General features: G+C 39.8%; 1 protein-coding gene across 6 annotated transcripts in view; it reads left to right on the top strand.

The window, feature by feature from the left end:
- The first annotated feature begins 1,123 nt into the window (after positions 1 to 1,123).
- The window catches only part of LOC143019507 (brefeldin A-inhibited guanine nucleotide-exchange protein 3), a 659,822-nt gene continuing 639,330 nt past the window's right edge, over positions 1,124 to 21,615 (top strand). For 3 of the 6 annotated variants that reach the window (XM_076175183.1, XM_076175181.1, XM_076175180.1), the window contains exons 1-8: positions 1,328 to 1,410; positions 2,171 to 2,332; positions 2,927 to 3,063; positions 3,383 to 3,514; positions 3,929 to 4,094; positions 5,214 to 5,388; positions 5,669 to 5,823; positions 17,529 to 17,781. In XM_076175183.1, coding sequence (XP_076031298.1) covers positions 2,248 to 2,332; positions 2,927 to 3,063; positions 3,383 to 3,514; positions 3,929 to 4,094; positions 5,214 to 5,388; positions 5,669 to 5,823; positions 17,529 to 17,781 — 1,103 coding nt within the window. In that variant the 5' untranslated portion in view covers positions 1,328 to 1,410; positions 2,171 to 2,247. Of the gene's footprint in view, positions 1,157 to 1,327; positions 1,411 to 2,170; positions 2,333 to 2,926; positions 3,064 to 3,382; positions 3,515 to 3,928; positions 4,095 to 5,213; positions 5,389 to 5,668; positions 5,824 to 17,528; positions 17,782 to 21,615 lie in introns of those variants that run through there. The other 3 variants (XM_076175182.1, XM_076175186.1, XM_076175185.1) reach the window with 3 other exon arrangements.

Raw genomic sequence — 21,615 nt, 5'->3', positions numbered from 1 at the left:
GAACATAAGAGAAGAAGAGAGAAAGAGTTTGAATGTGTTTGAGATGAGGTGTCTGAGAAGTATGGTGGGGGTTACTAGGCTGGATAGAGTGAGAAATGAGGAGGTGAGGAGGAGAACAGGGGTGAAAAAGGATTTGGGAGATAGGGTTGATGAAAGAATATTAGGATGGTTTGGACACATGGAAAGAATGAGTGAAGAAAGACTAGTAAAAGAGGTATGGAAGGCAGATGTGGAGGGAGTGAACATGAGGGGACGTCCTAGGATGAGATGGATGGATGGGGTTGAAGGGGGCTTTGGGGAAGAGGGGAATGTCTGTTGAGGAAGGAAGGGAGAGGACGGAAGACAGAGGTGAGTGGAGAATGGTTGTATATGGATGATGTTGTGATTGCATGAGGAGGAATGGGTGGGGGGTTGGGGTAGTATGTGTGAGTAAATTTTGACGCAGCCCGAAGGGATTTCTCCCCGTCCTCTCCTTATATGCAAGGGGGGACGGAGAGGGGGGGTCGCCGATTAAATGAAGCGGCCTTGCTGTGGATGTGCTGTGTCTTGCGACACTGCTTCTGACCCAGGGCGGTGGGCAGGGTGCAGGGATGACCCGTCATCCAGGAGGTGCTCAGATGAGAGGGAGGGTGGGAGGGGTGTGGAGTGTATTTAGGGATGAAATGGGTGGGAGTGTTTTTATGCCTTTCCCTTTTTGGCTACCTCCCTTGGAAGGGGAAAAAAGCCTTGGTATATGTATGTATGTATGTATATGTGTGTGTGTATTTACCTAGTTGTATTTTACGGGAAGGGGAGCTATGCTCGTGGTATCTCATCTACATATCTGTGAGTGTGTGTGTGTATATATATATATACATATATATATATATATATATACACATATATATACATATATATATACATATATATATAAATATATATATATACATATATATTATATATATATATGTATATATCCATGTATATATATATATATATATATATATATATATATATATATATATGTATATGTATATATATATATTTATGTATATATACACTCAAATAGATGTGTGCGTTTTGTTTTCTTTGGTTTTTATACAGTCCGACAAATTTTATCTATATTATCTTTCACATCGTCCAGATTTGGGGTCGTGCAAAGATGGATCACTAAAGTGTGAGTTTCTAAGAAATATTCGGGGTATCTAATACCGTATATAAACAAAACTTAGTTATGAAATTAATTATAATGCTCATCTAGACAATTATAAATATACTATTAAGGTACATAAGTGATATAATTTTGCAAATATATATTATTTTGGTATTTAGAAATCTCTTACATTACAAACAACTTCGGTGTATTAGACGTCAAACAGATGTTTGACGTGTCAAACCATATTTATTGTGGGTTACATCAACAATGAGCAGGTAAAAGATCGAAAGGAATATTTATAATTATTTTATCGGAAGTGAAATGCAGTAGTTCTGCTATAGTATAAATGAGATATAGTCCTCAACGATAATAATGTTTGTGAGAACAACCACCAAATATATTCAGTTGATACGCTTGTGCTCACAGGGACGATGTCACGATTCATTGAAAAGCAAGGAAATATGGGAGTACTACAAAAATGGGGCAGTTGATGAAATATAATAATAATATAATTAAGAAAATGTGTATGAAAATTACTTTTATTGAAAGTATACAGACACGGCTTCGTAAAAATGTTCCAAGTGATTTTTGGGATACCAGCCCTGAAAACGCCATATCTGTTAACTTAATAATAAATATATCCCCCACAGGGGAACACGCTTATATGGACATAACTGTACAGATTAGCCAATGATAATAACTCTAGAAACATTTTTCGACAGTGGTCTATGTTAATGGGACAGAGAACCCTGCATACTTGGATTAAAAGTTCTTCATCAAGGCTCAAGCCAAGGTCATGATCATGCACATAGTCATTGAAGACGTTCATGATAACTCTATCAAAGTGACTAAGACCTCAGGCTTCTGGACTTGACTGAGCAAGAGAACTTGATATAACTTGTTAGAACTTCAGAGCTAATGCCATTTTATAAATTATAGAAATAATAACATCAAAGTTTCTGATTAATGCAGTAACATGTAACAAGTTACAAGTATTGTGGCTGTTGTAATTGTTTTGTTCCTGTGTGCTTACAGGGAGTTTTTTTCAGGGGACACACAAGACTATTACCCTGCATTAAACCAGTGGTGAAGTTGTTGTAATTGAGAGAAATATGGAGGAGGTACTAGATCAGATTATCCGGGAGTCCTCCAACAGCAAATTTCAATTAATTCGACATACAGCTGTGGATGCACGAGGTAAGTGTATATATATATATATTTATATATATATATCTATATCTATATATATATATATATTTATGAAAGTATTCAGAACTTATATATATATATATATATATATTGAAAGTATTCAGAACTTTTTAATTGAGGTTTATCTTTGAATTTATTTTTGCTCTTAGGGCTACTACTGGATCAATAGTCTTGCATCAAGTTAGAAAAAAAATTAGTAGAATTCCAGTCGTGCACAGATATTTAACATGAAATTATCCAATAACTCCTGAGCTTATTTAACCTAATGTAACTATTCCATAGAAAGAAATATATTGTACAAATGCAAAAAAGAAATGTGAAAAATGTGTTTATGTGATACTAGAACACAACCCAGAATTTTAAAGTCATGAGGTCTGAGGGATTAGTGAAAATAGACAACACCTTCATTTTGAGCTCATTCCCTCAGTTTATCTTAGCAAGAACTATCAGTATGTCTGAAATGAATCATTAGTAGCTTTGATACATTCTCTTGTGTTTCACTGTTCTAAAATTCCATGTTATTTTTGTATAGCCTCTCCTTTTATTCCTACTTAAATTAATTAGCTTTCTCCTTTGGCATAGGTCTTCTTGAATCCCAAGCAGGGTTGTTACGATGCCCTCCTCATGAATTGCGTTCCAAATGCCTGAATGCTATCCAGGCTGCACTTGAAACTAAGTATTCCAAACTTGTAACTCTTGCAGTTGCAGGATGTCACAAGGTACCTGTATTAAAATGTTTGTATTTTACAGTTTACTTGCTATGTTTTTAATCAAGGTGGAAATATATGTTATAGTGTATATATGGGTCAGGGATGGAAATGTTTGATGAGAAATGAGATAACTTTGATTTGGTTCTATGTGAAAAATAGAAAGTTTTTGGAAATAGAGTAAAGGTAGGTGTTATTGGGATGTATGAATAATAGTGATGGTACTGATGTTGGTATTTAGTAGGATAGAATGCTTTTTTTTTTCTATTTTTATCAGCTGGTGTTCTTGTTGGGGGAATTTCCAGAGTAAGATATTATTTTTGTTTTATAGATTCTAAGGGATAGTCAGTTCCACAGTGCCTATGAGGAAGAGGATGAAACCACATGGTTGGCTTCACAGTTCTTGGGGGCACTTCAGTCGTTGCCACTTCATGGAGAGGATGCACAGGTTGATATAGTGAAGGTAATTATTTTGTCACATATGCTTTATTTTCTTACATATTATTGGTTAGTGGGGCAATTTGACTCTTTGGCCAGGCGTATCCTCAGTTGTTGTTGTTTTAAAGCTGGTTGGTGGGCAGAATGCAGTCATGCTAGTGTGGGTGCAGTAGACCTGTATTAACACTTTCACTGCATTTTGTGATTCAAGTAATTTTTTATCACCAACAGAAACTTCCTCCATAACAAAAGAATTAAACATATCTTGAGACTCAATTCATTTGCTGTGTTTTACAAGTTTGATAATTTATTTTAGTTGCTGCTGCCACATGATTTTGTTCAGCTGATACACTCTTTAGTGAAAGGGTAAATTTATTTTGAGTTTCCTAAGCAGCATATTTATATATTTATTTAGTTTTTATTTTATTTATTTTTGTAGGTGTTGCTGAGTATGAGCTGTGTACCAGGGGTATCTTTGTCAGGCCACATTGTTACACACATAGTTGGTGTTTGTGGTGCTGCCTATGGCAGAGGTGGTGCTGCTCTTCGAACTGCTTCTCTTGCAGCTGCTTCACAGGCCATTTTACACCTCATACAGCTACTGAGTAAGTATATTTTATATGATAAACATTAATAAAGAAATAAAAATATGATGGAGTGATAAGGGTAAGGATTTTCCCCTTCCCATGCCTAGTCACCATGCTCATTAAAAGGGTTTAAGAAACAATAGTGCTGACTATGTATTGGAGTGGGACCTGGACTATGAACAGAAGAGAGAGAAGCCACTTGGGAGGCAAAGGAAATGAAGTGCTTGATGGCTATATATATATATAATTCTAGGTGCTACTAATGTGTGAGGTCTACCACCATATGTCGCCTGCCCAGGTGCAGCCTGAGGTCTACCACATGACCCACGTTCCTCTGGGACGCTCCCCTCAACCTGTCCATCAAACATGTGTCCTGCCCAAATACATAAAAAACGTAACCTGTCCACATGACCTAACCTAACCTTTTTGTGTTATTCTTAGAAGATGTACTAAGTGTGTATTGCTAGAATGAATGTATGGAAATATATGATAACATGTTTATTTTTACCTTTCTTCCTTTGATATGATATAACATGTTTATTTTTACCTTTCTTCCTTTGATATGAATGTAATTAGAAATCCAATTATCTAAGTCATTCCTAAGTTATGTACAAAATATGTGTTTATCGCTAAAATAAATGTATGGAAATGGTAGACCTCATGCTATAGTGCTAATGGGAGATAGATCTCACACTATAGCAGCACCTAATTATGAAATATGACAAAGAAAGGAACAGTAGTATTCATGAAGGGACTGGGATACAAATGGGATTGGGAGAGAGTAGAACAAGCCAACCTTAGATGGTGTAGTCCTGTTATTAGAATGGATGGAAATAAACATCCTTTGAGGATGCAGATATCTAGTTCCAGTAGCAAGAGTTATGGGTAGACCAGGGGAAAGGTGGGTAGATGAACTGGCAGGATTGCTGGGAAGGTAATGTGCAATATTCACATAATTTAAGCAGGAAGGAGTGAAATAAGATACATTTGATAAGAGTAATGAAAGTGGGTGGTGTTCCTATCTCATGCTCAGCAAAAAAAAAAAATAATAATAATGAATAAATAATTCATAAATTATTGTTAGATAATTTTATATTTTGTGAATCTCGGTGATTCTTTTTTTTCCCCACTCTGTAGAAGAGGAAAGTGTAGAACAGGAAAGACAAAATCCCCGGAAGTTTTCAAAGGAATCAGATGAGAAAACCACAGCAGGTGAAACAGGGGAAGATGAAAGTGATTTTATAGCACCTGCATATGATGAGTTGGTTCCAGTTATCAACTTCATTGCCAACAAGTTGACAGAAATTAATAAGTAAGTGTTTGAACAAAGGTAAAAATTTTGTAATCATCATTTGTCATCATTTTGAAGACACTCATTGATTTTTGTTTTATGTAAACAGCCGTTTAAATTAAAACAGTGCTAATTAGAAGTAGAGCTAGTACGTCAAAAAGTAGGGTGAAGGTAACACAAACTTACTTATTCATTTACATTATAGAGAAGAAGGAAGATAGTTCACATTGTGGTTACTGAAACTGGAGTTATTTAGTGTACTCATTGTATTACAGTATATTCTTTTCACCTATCTTAACAGACATCAGGATGATAAGCGCCCTCCAGAAATTCCAAGTGTTTACCTATTGGAATGCTCGCATACACTTTTATCTGCCCTTGCCTTACCTGGTACCTCAGGCAAACCCATTAATGCACAAGAAGCCTTAAGAAAAGGTGAGAGCAGGATAATAGAAGGTATATTTCTCTATAAGTTGTGTTCATCCTAATTTCTTTTAGACTTTGATACTGTTGAAAAATTATGATGAAGTTTGATTTTAGATACTTTGATTTAACATTGAAAAAATGCAGTTTGATTTTAGATATTTAGATTTAAAATTGAACAAAAACTCTAATGTTAGGGAAGTGAATTGCTCTCCAATTCTTAAGACAACAAGCATGATTCTTAACTGCTCCACCTCCTTGTATCGTAGGCCTGTGTATGCTTTGAAGGAATGACTTCTTTTAACTAATATTTAGTCATTTTATATGGATGAGGCTGTGATACATGGAAGGGAGTGGGTGGGGGAGTGTGTGAATGATATTTTGACGCAGCCCGAAGGGATTTCTCCCCGTCTTCTCTTTTTCTGCATGAAGGGACGGAGAGGGGGTGGGGTCACTGATTAAATGAAGTGGCCTTGCTGTGGATGTTCTGTCTTGCATTGTTTTTGATCATGGGCAGTGGACGAGATGCAGGGATGACCTGTCATCCAGGAGGAACTAAGAAAAGAGAGAGGGAGGGATGGGGATGAAATGGATGGGAGTGGATTTATGCCTTTGACTTTGGCTACCTCCCTTGTAAGGGAAAAAAAATCTTAGTATATGTATGTATGAGGAAGAGAGAAGGAGTTTGAATGTGTTTGAGATGAAATGTCTGAGAAGTATGATAGAGGTTACTAGGCTAGATTGAGTGAGAAATGAGGAGGTGAGGAGGAGAACAGGGGTGGAAAGGGAGCTGGGAGATAGGGTTGATGAAAGAGTATTAGGATGGTTTGGACACATGGAAAGAATGAGTGAAGAAAGATTAGTAAAAGAAGTATGGAAGGCAGAGGTGGAAGGAGTGAATATGAGGGGGCATCCTAGGATGAGATGGATGGATGGGGTGAAAGGGGCTTTACAAAAGAGAGGAATGTCTGTAGAGAAAGGACGGGAGAGGACAGAAGATAGGGGTGAATGGAGAAGGGTTGTGTATAGATGAGGTGATTCATGAGGGGGAGTGGGTGGGGGATGGGGGTTGAGGAAGTATGTATGAGAAAAAATTTGACGCAGCCCAAAGGGATTTCTCCCCGTCTTCTCCTTTCCTGTATGAGGGGATGGAGAGTGGGGGTTGCCGAATCTATGAAGCAGCCGTGCTGTGGATGTGCTGTGTTTTGTGACACTGCTTCTAACCCAGGGCAGTGGACAGGATGCAGGGATGACCCGTCATCCAGGAGGTGCCAAGATAGGAAGGAGGGTGGAGGGGAGTGGAATATATGGGAAATGAAATGGGTGGGAGTGATTTCTATGCCTTTTTCTTTTTGGCCACTCCCCGTGTAAGGGGGAAAAAGCCTTTGGTGTATGTATGTATATATAATCAATTTACCTGCAGTTAGGTAAGATGGGAGTAGTTGCATGAATTTTATTTTGGTAGCTATTGCTATATCCAGTCAATCAATCGGTTGTTGAAGCTCTCTTGCAGGAAGTTCACAGCTCTATTGGCCTGTGAATTGACCCACATGTTGCTCAAGGAAGAAATATTGTGTTGTCGTCAGGTAGGGTAAAACTAGAACATTGTAGAATGAGGCACTCTATATCATCTGTGGTGTAATTTCGTCTAGAGCAATTTGAGTCCCAGACCAGGCCTATTCTCTGTTGGTACTGTTTCAATGCAGGATGGAGGCCTGAATGCTGTTGTGTCAATGTGGTTTTTGTATTTCTAAAGGAGGGATGTATTAGATGAATTGATGTCTTTCGCTTGTGAATAGATTGAACAGTACAGGTGATAGTAAGCTCCTTGGGAGACTCCATTGTACATTCTTGTGGTTCACCATAAGTGGTCGTTATGGGATACTCTGTACATTTATCCATCCAATTTTTTTTTCCCCAGCCATTTCTTGTTATTGTTGTGGGTGTCCAACTCAATGTTCTTTTTTGAAAGGATATGTTTAGATGATGAAAGCAGGTAAGGTACCTGGTCTTGATGGATGCCATGCAGAATGTCTAAAAAAAGGAGGTACAGTTATGGTGGACTGGCTGGTGAGGTTATTTAATGTTTGTTTAAGAGAGGGTAGAGTGCCGGAAGACTGGACGATTGCCTGTATAGTTCCTCTTTACAAGGGAAAAGGGGATAAGTGTGAGTGTAGGAGTTTAAGGGATTAGCTTATTAAGTGTAGTTGGGAAGGCTTATGGGAGGGTCTTGATTGAGAGGATTAGGAGAGGAACAGAGGGAGTAATTGGTGAGGAACAGTGTGGATTTAGGACAGGTAGATGCTGCGTAGATCAGGTTTTTGTGGTAAGACAGATATGTGAGAAAGCTATAGGAAAAGGTAAGGATGTTTTTTGGGCTTTTATGGATCTGGAAAAGGCTTATGACAGGGTAGACAGGAAGACACTGTGGGAGGTTATGCAGATATACGGGATAGGAGGAAAGCTTTTAGGAGCTGTCAAGAGTTTTTATGAGAGTAGTAGAACATGTTTCAGGATTAGAAATGGAGAGAGTGAGTGGTTTGAGGTAAAAGTGGGACTTCATCAGGGATGTGTTATGTCACCCTGGCTGTTCAATTTATACATGGATGGGGTGGTGTGAGAGGTAAATGCAAGGGTGGTGGGTCAGGGATTGGAGATGGTTAAAGAGAATGGAGAAAAGTGGGAGGTGATCCAGCTGTTGTTTGCGGACGACACTGCGCTTGTAGCAGGATCAGAGGAGGGATTGAGGAAGTTGGTGACAGAGTTTGGAAGAGTGTGTGAAAGAAGAAAGCTGAAGATAAATGTGGGTAAAAGTACAAAGGGTGAAAGTGGCAGCAGACTCGTGAGCATTAAGGGAGAGCGACTGGAGGAAGTGGATTGTTTTAGATACTTGGGTGTGAATGTGGCAGGAAAGGGAGGAGTGGAGGTGGAGGTAGAATGTAGATTGAGAGAAGCAAGTAAATGCCTTGGTGGATTAAAAAGTGTAATGAGAAATAAAATAGACATATGGGAATGGATGCTAAGATAAGATTGTATGAAGGAGTGATTGTGCCAATAGCACTGTATGGGGCAGAAATATGGAACATAAAAGAGAAAGGAGTTTGAATGTATTTGAGATGAGGTTTCTGAGAAGTATGATGGGGGTTACTAGGCTGGATAGAGTGAGAAGTGAGGAGGAGAACGGGGTGGTAAGGGAGTTGGGAGATAGGGTGGATGAAAGAGTATTGGGATGGTTTGGATACATGGAAAGAATGAGTGAAGAAAGGCTAGTAAAAGAGGTATGGAAGGCAGATGTGGAGGGAGCAAACATGAGGGGGTGACCGAGGATGAGATGGATGGATGGGGTGAAAGGGGCTTTGGGGAAGAGGGGAATTTCTGTTTAGGAAGGATGGGAGAGGACAGAAGACGGGTGAATGGAGAATGGTTATATATGGATGATGTTGTGATGTATGAGATGGGAGGATGGGGGGTGAGGTAGTATGTATGAGAAAAAATTGATGCAGCCCAAAGGGATTTATCCCTGTCTTCTCCTTTTCTGCATGAGGGGATGGAGAGGGGGGTTGCCAATTTAATGATGCGGCCTTGTGCTGTGTCTTGAGTCACTGCTTCTGACCCATGGCATTGGACAAGATACAGGGATGACCCGTCATCCAGGAGGTGCTAAGATAAGAGGGAGTGGAGTGTATTAGGGATGGAATGGGTGGGAATGGTTTTTATGCCTTTTTCTTTTTGGTTACCTTCCTTGTAAGGGGGAAAAAGCCTTTGGTATATGTATGTATTCAACAAGAACCCACTGTGTTGGATAAGAAGAAATGAAATAGATGATATCCATATATTTTGATCATGGACTGTGATCCTCTTTGGTGGAATACAGAGTAGTGGAGCAAAAGGCATGTCTTATATACAGAGAAAGAAGAAGGAACATGGGTAGGACTCAGGTAGCGTCTAATGCTTTGCGGGGCAAGTCACCTGCCTTCACCAAAGATAGTAATAATTTGTTGACTGCCCAGGTAGTAATGCAGTGTGGTGACCATTGTCCATTTGAAATATTAAAATTAGGAAATTTATCAAGGCACTGTGGGAGGTTATGCAAATATACGGGATAGGAGGAAAGCTTCTGGGAGCTGTCAAGAGTTTATATGAGAGTAGTAGAGCTTGTGTCAGGATTGGAAATGGAGAGAGTGAGTGGTTTGAGGTAAAGGTGGGACTTCGTCAAGGATGCGTTATGTCGCCCTGGCTGTTCAACTTATACGTGGATGGCGTGGTGCGAGAGGTAAATGCAAGGGTAGTGGGCAAGGGATTAGAGATGGTTAAAGAAAAGGGAAAAAAGTGGGAGGTGAGCCAGCTGTTGTTTGCGGACGACACTGCGCTTGTGGCAGGATCAGAGGAGGGATTGAGGAAGTTGGTGGCAGAGTTTGGGAGAGTATGTGATAGAAGAAAGCTAAAGATAAATGTGGGTAAAAGTAAGGTGATGAGATGTACAAGGGGTGAAAATGGCAGTAGACTGGAAGTGAGCATTAAGGGAGAGCGACTGGAGGAAGTGGATAGTTTTAGATACTTGGGTGCAAATGTGGCAGGAAAAGGTGGAGTGAAGGTGGAGGTAGAATGTATACTGAGAGAAGCGAGTAAATGCCTTGGTGGATTAAAGTGTGTAATGAGGAATAGACATTTGGGAATGGATGCTAAGAGGAGACTGTATGAAGGAGTAATTGTGCCAACAGCACTGTATGGGGCAGAAACATGGAACATAAGAGAAGAAGAGAGAAGGAGTTTGAATGTGTTTGAGATGAGGTGTCTGAGAAGTATGATGGGGGTTACTAGCCTAGATAGAGTGAGAAATGAGGAGGTGAGGAGGAGAACAGGGGTGGAAAAGGAGCTGGGAGATAGGGTTGATGAAAGAATATTAGGATGGTTTGGACACATGTGAAGAAAGACTAAAAGAGGTATGGAAGGCAGATGTGGAAGGAGTGAACATGAGGGGACGTCCTAGGATGAGGTGGATGGATGGGGTGAAGGGGGCTTTGGGGAAGAGGGGAATGTCTGTTGAGGAAGGACGGGAGAGGACAGAAAACAGGGGTGAATGGAGAATGGTTGTATATGGATGATGTTGTGATTGCATGAGGTGGAATGGGTGGGGGGATGGGGGGTGAGGTAGTATGTGTGAGCAAAATTTGACGCAGCCCGAAGGGATTTCTCCCCGTCCTCTCATTTTATGCAATGGGGGGACGGAGAGGGGGGTCGCCGATTTAATGAAGCGGCCTTGCTGTGGATGTGCTGTGTCTTGCAACACTGCTTCTGACCCAGGGCAGTGGACAAGGTGCAGGGATGACCCGTCATCCAGGAGGTGCTCAGATAAGAGGGAGGGGTGTGGGGTGTGTTCAGGGATGGAATTGGTGGAAATGATTTTATGCCTTTCCCTTTTTGGCTACCTCCCTTGTAAGGGGGAAAAAGCCTTGGTATATGTATGTACTCTGTATTCCACCGAAGAGGATCACAGTCCATGATCGAAATATATGGATATCATCTATTTCATTTCTTCTTATCCAACACAGTGGGTTCTTGTTGAATTTTACGAATATGTTACAACATTACTTTGTAGTATGTATGTATGTTTATGTATTGTGTCAAAAGTTTTATTTATATTTGTTGCTACCAATACTGTCCTATCTAGTGGTGCTCTTTATTTTTATGTATGTATTTATATATTAAGAAGCTCCCCAGTACTTGTTGAGTGATGGTTGTGAATAGTATGCTAATGATGTGGCCCTCCTTAAATCCATACTGATTTAGAGAGATGGGTAATTGTAGTTTGATTCCTTACAGATTAGTCTTTCAAATTTTGGATATGGTGGTTGAAAGGGAAATAGATCTATAAGATGCTAGGTTCTCAGGCAGTTTATTTGGTTTCAGGTTGGGAATTATTTGTGCTCTTCACCAGGGATATTGCACACACATAACTGGTTGAAGATATCTGTTATTGCTTGTATTGCTATTGTACCTGGATGTTGTAGATTGATGTTTAATAGAGGGTAGAGTGCCGGAGGACTGGAGGAGTGCCTGTATAGTTCCACTTTACAAGGGAAAAGGGGACAAGTGTGAGTGTAGTAGTTTCAGAGGGATTAGCTTGTTAAGTGTAGTTGGGAAGGCTTATGGGAGGATCTTGATTGAGAGGATTAGGAGAGGAACAGAGGGAGTAATTGGTAAGGAACAGTGTGGTTTTAGGACGGGTAGAGGTTGTGTAGATCAAATTTTTGTGATAAGACAGATATGTGAGAAAGCTATAGGAAAGGGGGAAGGATGTTTTTTGGGCTTTTATGGATCTGGAAAAGGCTTAAGACAAGGTAGACAGAAAGGCACTGTGGGAGGTTTTGCGGATATATGGGATAGGAGGAAAGCTTCTAGGAGCTGTCAAAAGTTTTTATGAGGGTAGTAGAGCTTGTGTCAATATTAGAAATGGAGAGAGTGAGTGGTTCAAGGTAAAGGTGGGACTTCGTCAAGGATGCGTTATGTCTCCCTGGCGGTTCAACTTATTCATGGATGGGGTAGTGCAAGAGGTAAATGCAAGGGTAGTGGGTCAGGGATTGGAGATGGTTAAAGAAAATAGAGAAAAGTGGGAGGTGAGCCAGCTGTTGTTTGCGGACAACACTGCGCTTGTAGCAGGACTGGAGGAGGGATTGAGGAAGTTGGTGACAGAGTTTGGAAGAGTGTGTGATAGAAGAAAGCTGAAGATAAATGTGGGTAAAAGTAAGGTGATGAGATGTACAAAGGGTGAAAGTGGCAGTAGACTGGAAGTGAGCATTAAGGGAGAGCAACTGGAGGAAGTGGATAGTTTTAGATACTTGGGTGCAAATGTAGCAGGAAAAGGTGGAGTGAAAGTGGATGTAGAATGTAGATTGAGAGAAGCGAGTAAATGCCTTGGTGGATTAAAAAGTGTAATGAGGAATAGACATTTGGGAATGGATGCTAAGAAGAGACTGTATGAAGGAGTGATTGTGCCAACAGCACTGTATGGGGCAGAAACTTGGAACATAAGAGAGGAAGAGAGAAGGAGTTTGAAATGAGGTGTCTTGAGAAGTATGATGGGGGTTACTAGGCTGGATAGAGTGAGAAATGAGGAGGTGAGGAGGAGAACAGGGGTGGAAAGGGAGTTGGGAGATAGGGTTGATGAAAGAGTATTAGGATGGTTTGGACACATGGAAAGAATGAGTGAAGAAAGACTAGTAAAAGAAGTATGGAAGGGAGATGTGGAGGGAGTGAACATGAGGGGACATCCTAGGATGAGATGGATGGATGGGGTGAAGGGGGCTTTGGGGAAGAGGGGAATGTCTGTTGAGGAAGGACGGGAGAGGACATTAGATTAGTGAATGGAGAATGGTTGTATATGGATGATGTTGTGATGCATGAGGTGGAATGGGCAGGGGGATGGGGATGAGGTAGTATGTCTGAGTAAAATTTGACACAGCCCAAAGGGATTTTTCCCCATCTTCTTTTATGCATGGGGGGACGGAGAGGGGGGTCGCCGATTTAATGAAGCGGCCTTGCTGTGGATGTGCTGTGTCTTGCAACACTGCTTCTGACCCAGGGCAGTGGACAAGGTGCAGGGATGACCCGTCATCCAGGAGGTGCTAAGAAAAGAGGAAGGGTGGAGGGGTGTGGAGTGTATTCAGGGATGGAATGGGTGGGAATGATTTTATGCCTTTCCCTTTTTGGCTACCTCCCTTGTAAGGGGGAAGAAGCCTTGGTATATGTATGTATGAACCTGCATGAGAGTTTTGGATATATAGAGAAGTGCTTGTTAATAGTGTTGCATTGTTGTTTTTGTGATGGTATTCCATTTTGAGTTACCACAATTACTTCATGTGGGTTATTATTATTATGTTTTTCATGTTTTTTATCATTCAGATACTCACTGGCCAAGTTGGTAAGAGCATTGCTACTTGTGGTGGGGGTTGAAGTGATGGCAGTTAGAATCCTGCCACCAGTGAGTTGGACTAAGGGGATGGTTCATTAAATTCCACATTACAAAGCCCTCTGTAAGGGACACTGTCCTAGCTTTCTGATAAGGGGGGGTTTGCGATGTTAAACTGAATAAATCATTTTATTATTCTCTATGTTTGCTAACAAGCTAATCCCTCTGTGAGTGTAGTACTTTCAGAGGGATTAGCTTGTTAAGTGTAGTTGGGAAGGCTTATGGGAGGATCTTGATTGAGAGGATTAAGAGAGGTACAGAGGGAGTAATTGGTGAGGAACAGTGTGGATTTAGGACAGGTAGAGGTTGTGTAGATCAGATTTTTGTGGTAAGACAGATATGTGAGAAAGCTATAGGAAAAGGTAAGGATGTTTTTTGGGCTTTTATGGATCTGGAAAAGGCTTATGACAGGGTAGACAGGAAGGCACTGTGGCAGGTATTGCAGATATACGGGATAGCAGCTGTCAGGAGTTGTTACAAGAGTAGTAGAGCATGTGTCAGGATTGGAAATGGAGAGAGTAAGTGGTTCAAGGTAAAGGTTGGACTTTGTCAGGGATGTGTTATGTCGCCCTAGCTATTAAACTTAAACATTGATGGGGTGGTGTGAGAGGTAAATACAAGGGTGGTGGGTCAGGGATTGGAGACGGTTAAAGAAAATGGAGAGAAGTGGGAGGTGAGCCAGTTGTTTGTGGAAGACACTGCGCTTGTAGCAGGATCAGAGGAGGGATTGAGGAAGTTGGTGACAGAGTTTGGGAGAGTTTGTGAAAGAAGAAAGCTGAAGATGAATGTGGGTAAAAGTAAGGTGATGAGATGTACAAAGGGTGAAAGTGGCAGCAGACTGGAAGTGAGCAATTAGGGAGAGCGACTGGAGGAAGTGGATATTTTTAGATACTTGGGTGGGAATGTGGCAGGAAAGGGAGGAGTGGAGGTGGAGGTAGAATGTATACTGAGAGAAGCGAGTAAATGCCTTGGTGGATTAAAAAGTGTAATGAGGAATAGACATTTGTGAATGGAGGCTAAGATGAGATTGTATGAAGGAGTGATTGTGCCAACAGTACTCTATGGGGCAGAAACATGGAACATAAGAGAGAAGGAGTTTGAATGTGTTTGAGATGAAATGTCTGAGAAGTATGATGGGGGTTACTAGGCTGGATAGAGTGAGAAATGAGGAGATGAGGAGAACAGGGGTGGTAAAGGAGGTGGAAGATGGGGTGGATGAAAGATTATTTGGATGGTTTGGACACATGGAAAGAATGAGTGAAGAAAGACTAGTAAAAGAGGTATGGAAGGCAGATGTGGAGGGAGTGAACATGATGGGGCGACCTGGGATGAGATGGATCAGTGGGGTGAAAGGGGTTTTGGGGAAGAGGGGAATGTCTGTTGAGAAAGGACGGGAGAGGACAGAAGATAGGGGTGAATGGAAAATGGTTGTATATGGATGATGTTGTGATGTATGAGGTGGAATGGGTGTGGGGATGGGGGATGAGGTAGTATGGGTGAGAAAAATTTGATGCAGCCCGAAGGGATTTCTCCCCGTCTTCTCCTTTTCTGCATGAGGGGACAGAGAGTGGAGGTAGTCAATTTAATGAAGCGGCCTTGCTGTGGATGTGCTGTGTCTAGCAACACTGCTTCTGACCCAAGACATTGGACAAGATACAGGGACGACTTGTCATTCAGGAAATGCCAAGAGGGAAGGTAGAGGGTGGAGGGGAGTGGAGTGTATTAGGGATGGAATGGGTGGGAATGGTTTTTATCAGGGCTGTGGAGTTGGAACACAAAACCTCTGACTCTGACTCCGACTCCTCTATTTTTGGTCCCTATGACTCCGACTCCTCTTCATGTAATTAACTGATTATAGCCTACATATTATATAAAGCCTATATAACACACATACGCTCCACTCTTGTGTAGGCTTATATCATTATAACTGGTTTATATCAAAGAATAGATATATATGTTATAGTGTGGCTTTCCAATGTTTGACCTCTTTATTAATGCTTTATAAGTGAAGTAGAGACCAAATTTTTGAAAGGATATTGAAGAAAATTCAGTAAAAAAAAAGATTCTATAATGTAAGACATTTGACATAATATATATCTTTGCAAATAAGTGATAAGTACATTTCAAAGACAAATACTGTTCTTTATAACAAAAGTTGAAATATAACCTTTGCAAAGGATATACAAACCTAATAATAAAAAATATAATGTAAGATTTTTTTTTACATATATAGTTTTGCAAATACAAAATAAGAAAAAAATGAAAATACTTTATAAAAGAAGTTTAGACAAATTTCTTGAAAGGAAACGGTAAATATAGAGATACGAGTACAATACAAGGTCGAGTGTTACAGCTGAACATGTATGATAACTGAAAGGCATATGTATCATACATACTTTTTGAGTATCATTATACTTCATACATTTTCATACCTTCTTTTGTCTTAATGTACTGAAATTACTGACACAAGTAACTCTTGGTTTAACTACATAATGGTACTGCTATGCAATTATTACGATGGACATTACTCTGGTTCTGGAACTGATGTTATTGATACGAGTACAAAACAAGATACAGCTGAACATGTTTGAAATGTGAAACTTCTTTTTTCAACTTTAAATATCCTTATTTCAATAATTCAGTGTTAAAAAGTATAGAGGGGAAAAGGAGAGAAGAGATAGTATTATTGTGGTAGTCTACAGTTGAAATCATAATTATCCTACTGTTTGGCAACACAGCAGTGGGAGAAGCCACCAAACTGATGGAGTGATGGAAACGATGCATATGGAACTTGACAGGAATATTACAGCTCCTGTGACTGTGTGTCAACAGAAGGTGTAAAATGGAGATGTTTAATTTATTCAAGTAATACTTTGGATGTTTATCAGTCTATGTATAAATTTGAAAGCCAGCGTTGCACAAGGACATTTTGGGGGTTTAGTGGAATGACTACGAAGATAAGACGATGAAATTTATTACATTTTATAATTTTTTTTTTTTTATATATAATCTACTTATATGGAGTGTGCACTGTATAACTCTACAGACTAAATGAAGGCCTTATAAAGTGTAAATTTAACTGGAGTCGGAGTTGGTATATTTTTATCGACTTCAACTCCAGTGACACCGCAATTGCTTCCAATTTCGACTCCACAACTCCAACTCCGACTCCACAGCCCTGGTTTTTATGCCTATGTTTTTTGGCTACCTCCCTTGTAAGGGGGAAAAGCCTTTGGTATATGTATGTATGTTTGTTAGTTATTTGTTTTCCCATCTATAGGTTCTGTTTAATTTTTCAAATTTTCTCTCCGTAATTGTTTATTTGTTTCGTAATGTCTTTATTTAGTTGCTGTAGTTGTTCGTTCTTTTATTCTGTTGGATTTTGTTTCCCTATTAATAGTTCAATGTTCCAAGAACTTTTGTAGAATTGTTACATGAATCAGTCAGTTTTCCTGACATTTTCATTTTGGTGGTTGTCTGTTTCACACTAAGAACTTTTGAATAAAGATTTTTAGTTACACAAAGTAGTCTGCAGTTGTGTTACAGATATAAAAGTACCAGTACTCGGTGGTTTATGGAATGAATATTTGTGTACTTTCTTATATATTTACATGATATGTTGAACATGCATGCTATGAAAAAAATATACACCCTTGATGAGGAAATTAATGCATGGACTCTTTCCGCCCTCATATAAACAGTTTCTCGTTTAGGAATGTACACTTACTCCCTTTACTTGCATGTAACCGACTAACGCCTCTTCCTGAAGGAATGCCATCTGCCCTACCAGCATGCAACCCGGCACTGCTGAACTATGCAGCTCCTCCATACTGCTCCACATTGTTGGTTGGAGCCCTGTGGCAAAGACTGTGTCCCTCCCTTGTGGCACTTCTTGGTTCGCCAGCTTCGGACCGCCTAGCTCGGTCATCAGGACGCATTGATGGACAGATGGGAAGAGGCTCAGGATGTATGGCCCACCCTGCCTCTCTTTTCAATAACCAGCAAGCCAGAGCCATCTACAAGTAAGTAGTGTTTGCATTATTGTATATATGGGTGCTACAAGGTCACAAATCATGAGATCATGAAATTTGTTAGGTAATAAGAAGTAAAATGGTGAAAGAGAGGAAAAGATGGTGGATGGAAATGGAATGGGTGGGAGTGGGTATGTGTCTTTTGACTTCACTACCTCCCTTTGGTATATAGATAGAATCAGGCTCGCCCAAAGTGGCTCGACAAAGAAACTGAAAAAAGTATCGCTAAAAAGAGACAGGCTTATAAGAAATATAAGTGCTCGGGTGCATCTAATGACTGAAAGTTATGTATCAATACAGAGAGATTTAAAAAAGACAATAAGAAAAAGAAAACGACAATACGAAATGAAAATCGCTGATAAATTCAAAGAGAATCCCAAAGAATTCTATAGTTACATTAGAGATAAAAAGGTTGTTAGGAATCACATTGGTCCACTATTATCTGCTGACGGTCAACTTGAATATTCAAATGAAGGAATGTGTAATATCTTAAACAATTATTTTAGCTCGGTATTCGTAAACGAAACACCTCAAAGTGAACTCCAAACTGAAACCTGTGAAAAGTCTAGGGTAAACTTACTACGGTAAATATAACAAAAGAAAAAATTAAAAGGTGTATAGACAAACTCAAAGTTAATAAAACACCAGGGCCTGACGGTTGGCATCCAAGAATCTTAAAGGAAATGAAAAATGAGATTGTTGTTCCATTAGAAATTATTTTCAAGAAATCCATCATATCCGGAGATGTCCCAAGAGAATGGAAGCTAGCTAACGTTACTACCATATTCAAAAAAGGTGACAAAGAGAAACCAAATAACTATAGGCCTATAAGTTTGACTTCAATCGTAGGAAAGATAATGGAAACTATCATCAGAGATGCTATCGAACATCATTTAGAAAGTAACCGTTTGATAAATGATAGCCAGCATGGTTTCAGACGGAAACATTCTTGCGTGACTAACTTACTTGAATTCTACAACACAGTTATCTCGAATTATGACAAAAGAAACAATATAGATTTAATATATCTAGACTTTGCAAAAGCTTTTGATACCGTCCCACACGAAAGACTACTTACTAAATTAGCTTTACACAGAATAAGTGGTAGCCTATTAAGTTGGACTAGTAATTGGTTGAATGGTCGAAAACAGAGTTGTTTTAAATGGAAAAACTTCTGGATGGAAAATTGTTAGAAGTGGAGTTCCTCAGGGTTCCATTCTTGGACCACTTCTACTCATAGTATATATAAATGATATAGACCATGGACTAAAATCTACTGTTTCCAAATTTGCTGATGATACAAAACTGTGCGGAGTGGCAAATGATCACTTAAACCAATTAGATATTCAAGAAGATTTAGATAAATTACAGCAATGGTCTGAAAAGTGGCTAATGAAATTTAACACAAGTAAATGTAAGGTAATGCACATAGGTAAAAATAACAGTAAGTACGATTACAAGTTATTTGGAAATTCGTTAACAAAAGTGGATAGTGAAAAAGATCTCTGTGTAATTATCAGTAACGACCTCAAATCATCCAAGCAGTGTATTTCAGCCTCTGAGAAAGCAAATAAGATTCTGGGACTGATTGCGCGATCTTTTGATTTCAAAAGTCCATCACTCATTAACAAGCTATATAAATCATTAGTTCGTCCACATTTGGAATGTGCTGTTTCCGTATAGTCACCGAATCTCATTAAAGACATTGACAGACTAGAAAAAGTACAACGACGAGCCACAAAACTGATTCCAAATATCAAAAATAAATCATACAAAAATCGACTAAAACACATGAATCTGTTTTCCCTAAAAAAGCGTAGACTCAGAGGTGACTTGATACAGGTCTTTAAGATTTTAAAGGGAATTGACATCAAAAGTGACAAAATTTTCACATTGAATGAGAATCAGACAAGAAACAATGGTCTCAAACTGTCTGGAAATAGATTCAATTTGGAAGTGGGTAAAAAGAACTTTGCCAACCGTGTAGTTAATGAATGGAATAAACTTCCTGCACAGGTAGTGCAATGTAGTTCAGTTTGAAGCTTTAAGAATCATTTAGATAAATACCTAAGTAAGATGCTGTAATGATTATAATTTATCTTATATTATTTGTTTTTGTTTTGTTATCTTTTGTCTGTGATTTTCATTTATCATCAGTTATATGTCAATTTATTATTATTTACTATTTACCTGTTTGTTTATTATTTAACTATACCTATGCATTTATTTATGTATTTTATTTGTTATTTACATTATTATAGTTTTTATTTATTTTAATATTAATATGATTTTTTTTTCGCATCAGACCTAGATATGGATCAAAAGGTCTCCTGTCGGCATGCTCTGCCTTTGTAATCCTTTGTAAGGCAATACATACATATACCAAGGGCTTATTTCCCCTTACAAGGGAGGTAGCCAAAAAGAAAAAGGCATAAAAAACCATTCCCACCCATTCCATCCCTAATACACTCCACTCCCCTCCACCCTCTACCCTCCCTCTTATCTTGGCACCTCCTGGATGATGGGTCATCCCTGTATCTTGTCCACTGCCCTGGGTCAGAGGAAGTGTTGCAAGATTTAGCACATCCACAGCAAGGCCGCTTCATTAAATCAGCAAACCCCCCCCCCCTCTCAGTCCCCTCATGCAGAAAAGGAGAAGACGGGGAGAAATCCCTTTGCGCTGCGTCAAATTTTTCTCGCATATACTACCTCACCCCCCCCACCCATTCCACCTCATGCATCACAACATCATCCATATACAACCATTTTCCATTCACCCCAGTCTTCTGTCCTCTCCTGTCCTTCCTCAACAGACATTCCCCTCTTCCCCAAAACCCCTTTCACCCCATCCATCCATCTCATCCTAGGTCGCCCCCTTATGTTCACTCCCTCCACATCTGCCTTCCATACCTCTTTTACTAGTCTTTCTTCACTCATTCTTTCCATGTGTCCAAACCATCCAAATACTCTTTCATCCACCCTATCTCCCAACTCCCGTACCACCACTGTTCTCCTACTCACCTCCTCATTTCTCACTCTATCCAGCCTAGTAACCCCCATCATACTTCTCAGACACCTCATTTCAAACACATTCAAACTCCTCTCTTCCTCTCTCATGTTCCATGTTTCTGCCCCATACAGTTCTGTTGGCACAATCTCTCCTTCATACAATCTCCTCTTAGCCTCCATTCCCAAATGTCTATTCCTCATTACACTTTTTAATCCACCAAGGCATTTACGTGGTACTCTCAATCTATATTCCACCTCCACCTCCATTCCACTCTTTCCTGCCACATTCGCACCCAAGTATCTAAAACTATCCACTTCCTCCAGTCACTCTCCCTTAATGCTCACTTCCACTCTGCTGCCACTTTCACCCTTTGTACATCTCATCATCTTACTTTTACCCACATTTATCTTCAGCTTTCTTCTTTCACACACTCTCCCAAACTGTCACCAACTTCCTCAATCCCTCCTCTGATCCTGCTACAAGCGCAATGTCGTCCGCAATCAACAGCTGGCTCACCTCCCACTTTTCTCCATTTTCTTTAAACATCTCTAATCCCTGACCCACCACTCTTGCATTTATCTCTCTCACCACCCCATCCATGTTTAAGTGGAACAGCCAGGGTGACATAACACATGCTTGACAAAGTACCTTTACCTTGAACCACTCACTCTCTCCATTTCTAATCCTAACACAAGCTCTACTACTCTCATAACTCCTGATAGCTCCTAGAAGCTTTCCTCTTATCCTGTATATCTGCAAAACCTCCCACAGTTCCTTATAATTTGGTCATAAAATAGTGTATTTATACACATATA

Source organism: Oratosquilla oratoria, chromosome 37 (assembly GCF_046742065.1).
Source record: "Oratosquilla oratoria isolate Oo_2021 chromosome 37, ASM4674206v1, whole genome shotgun sequence".
NCBI classification, from domain to species: Eukaryota; Metazoa; Arthropoda; class Malacostraca; order Stomatopoda; family Squillidae; genus Oratosquilla; species Oratosquilla oratoria.
The sequence above is the reverse complement of the archived record's forward strand: the minus strand, read 5'-3'. Positions and strand labels throughout refer to the sequence as shown.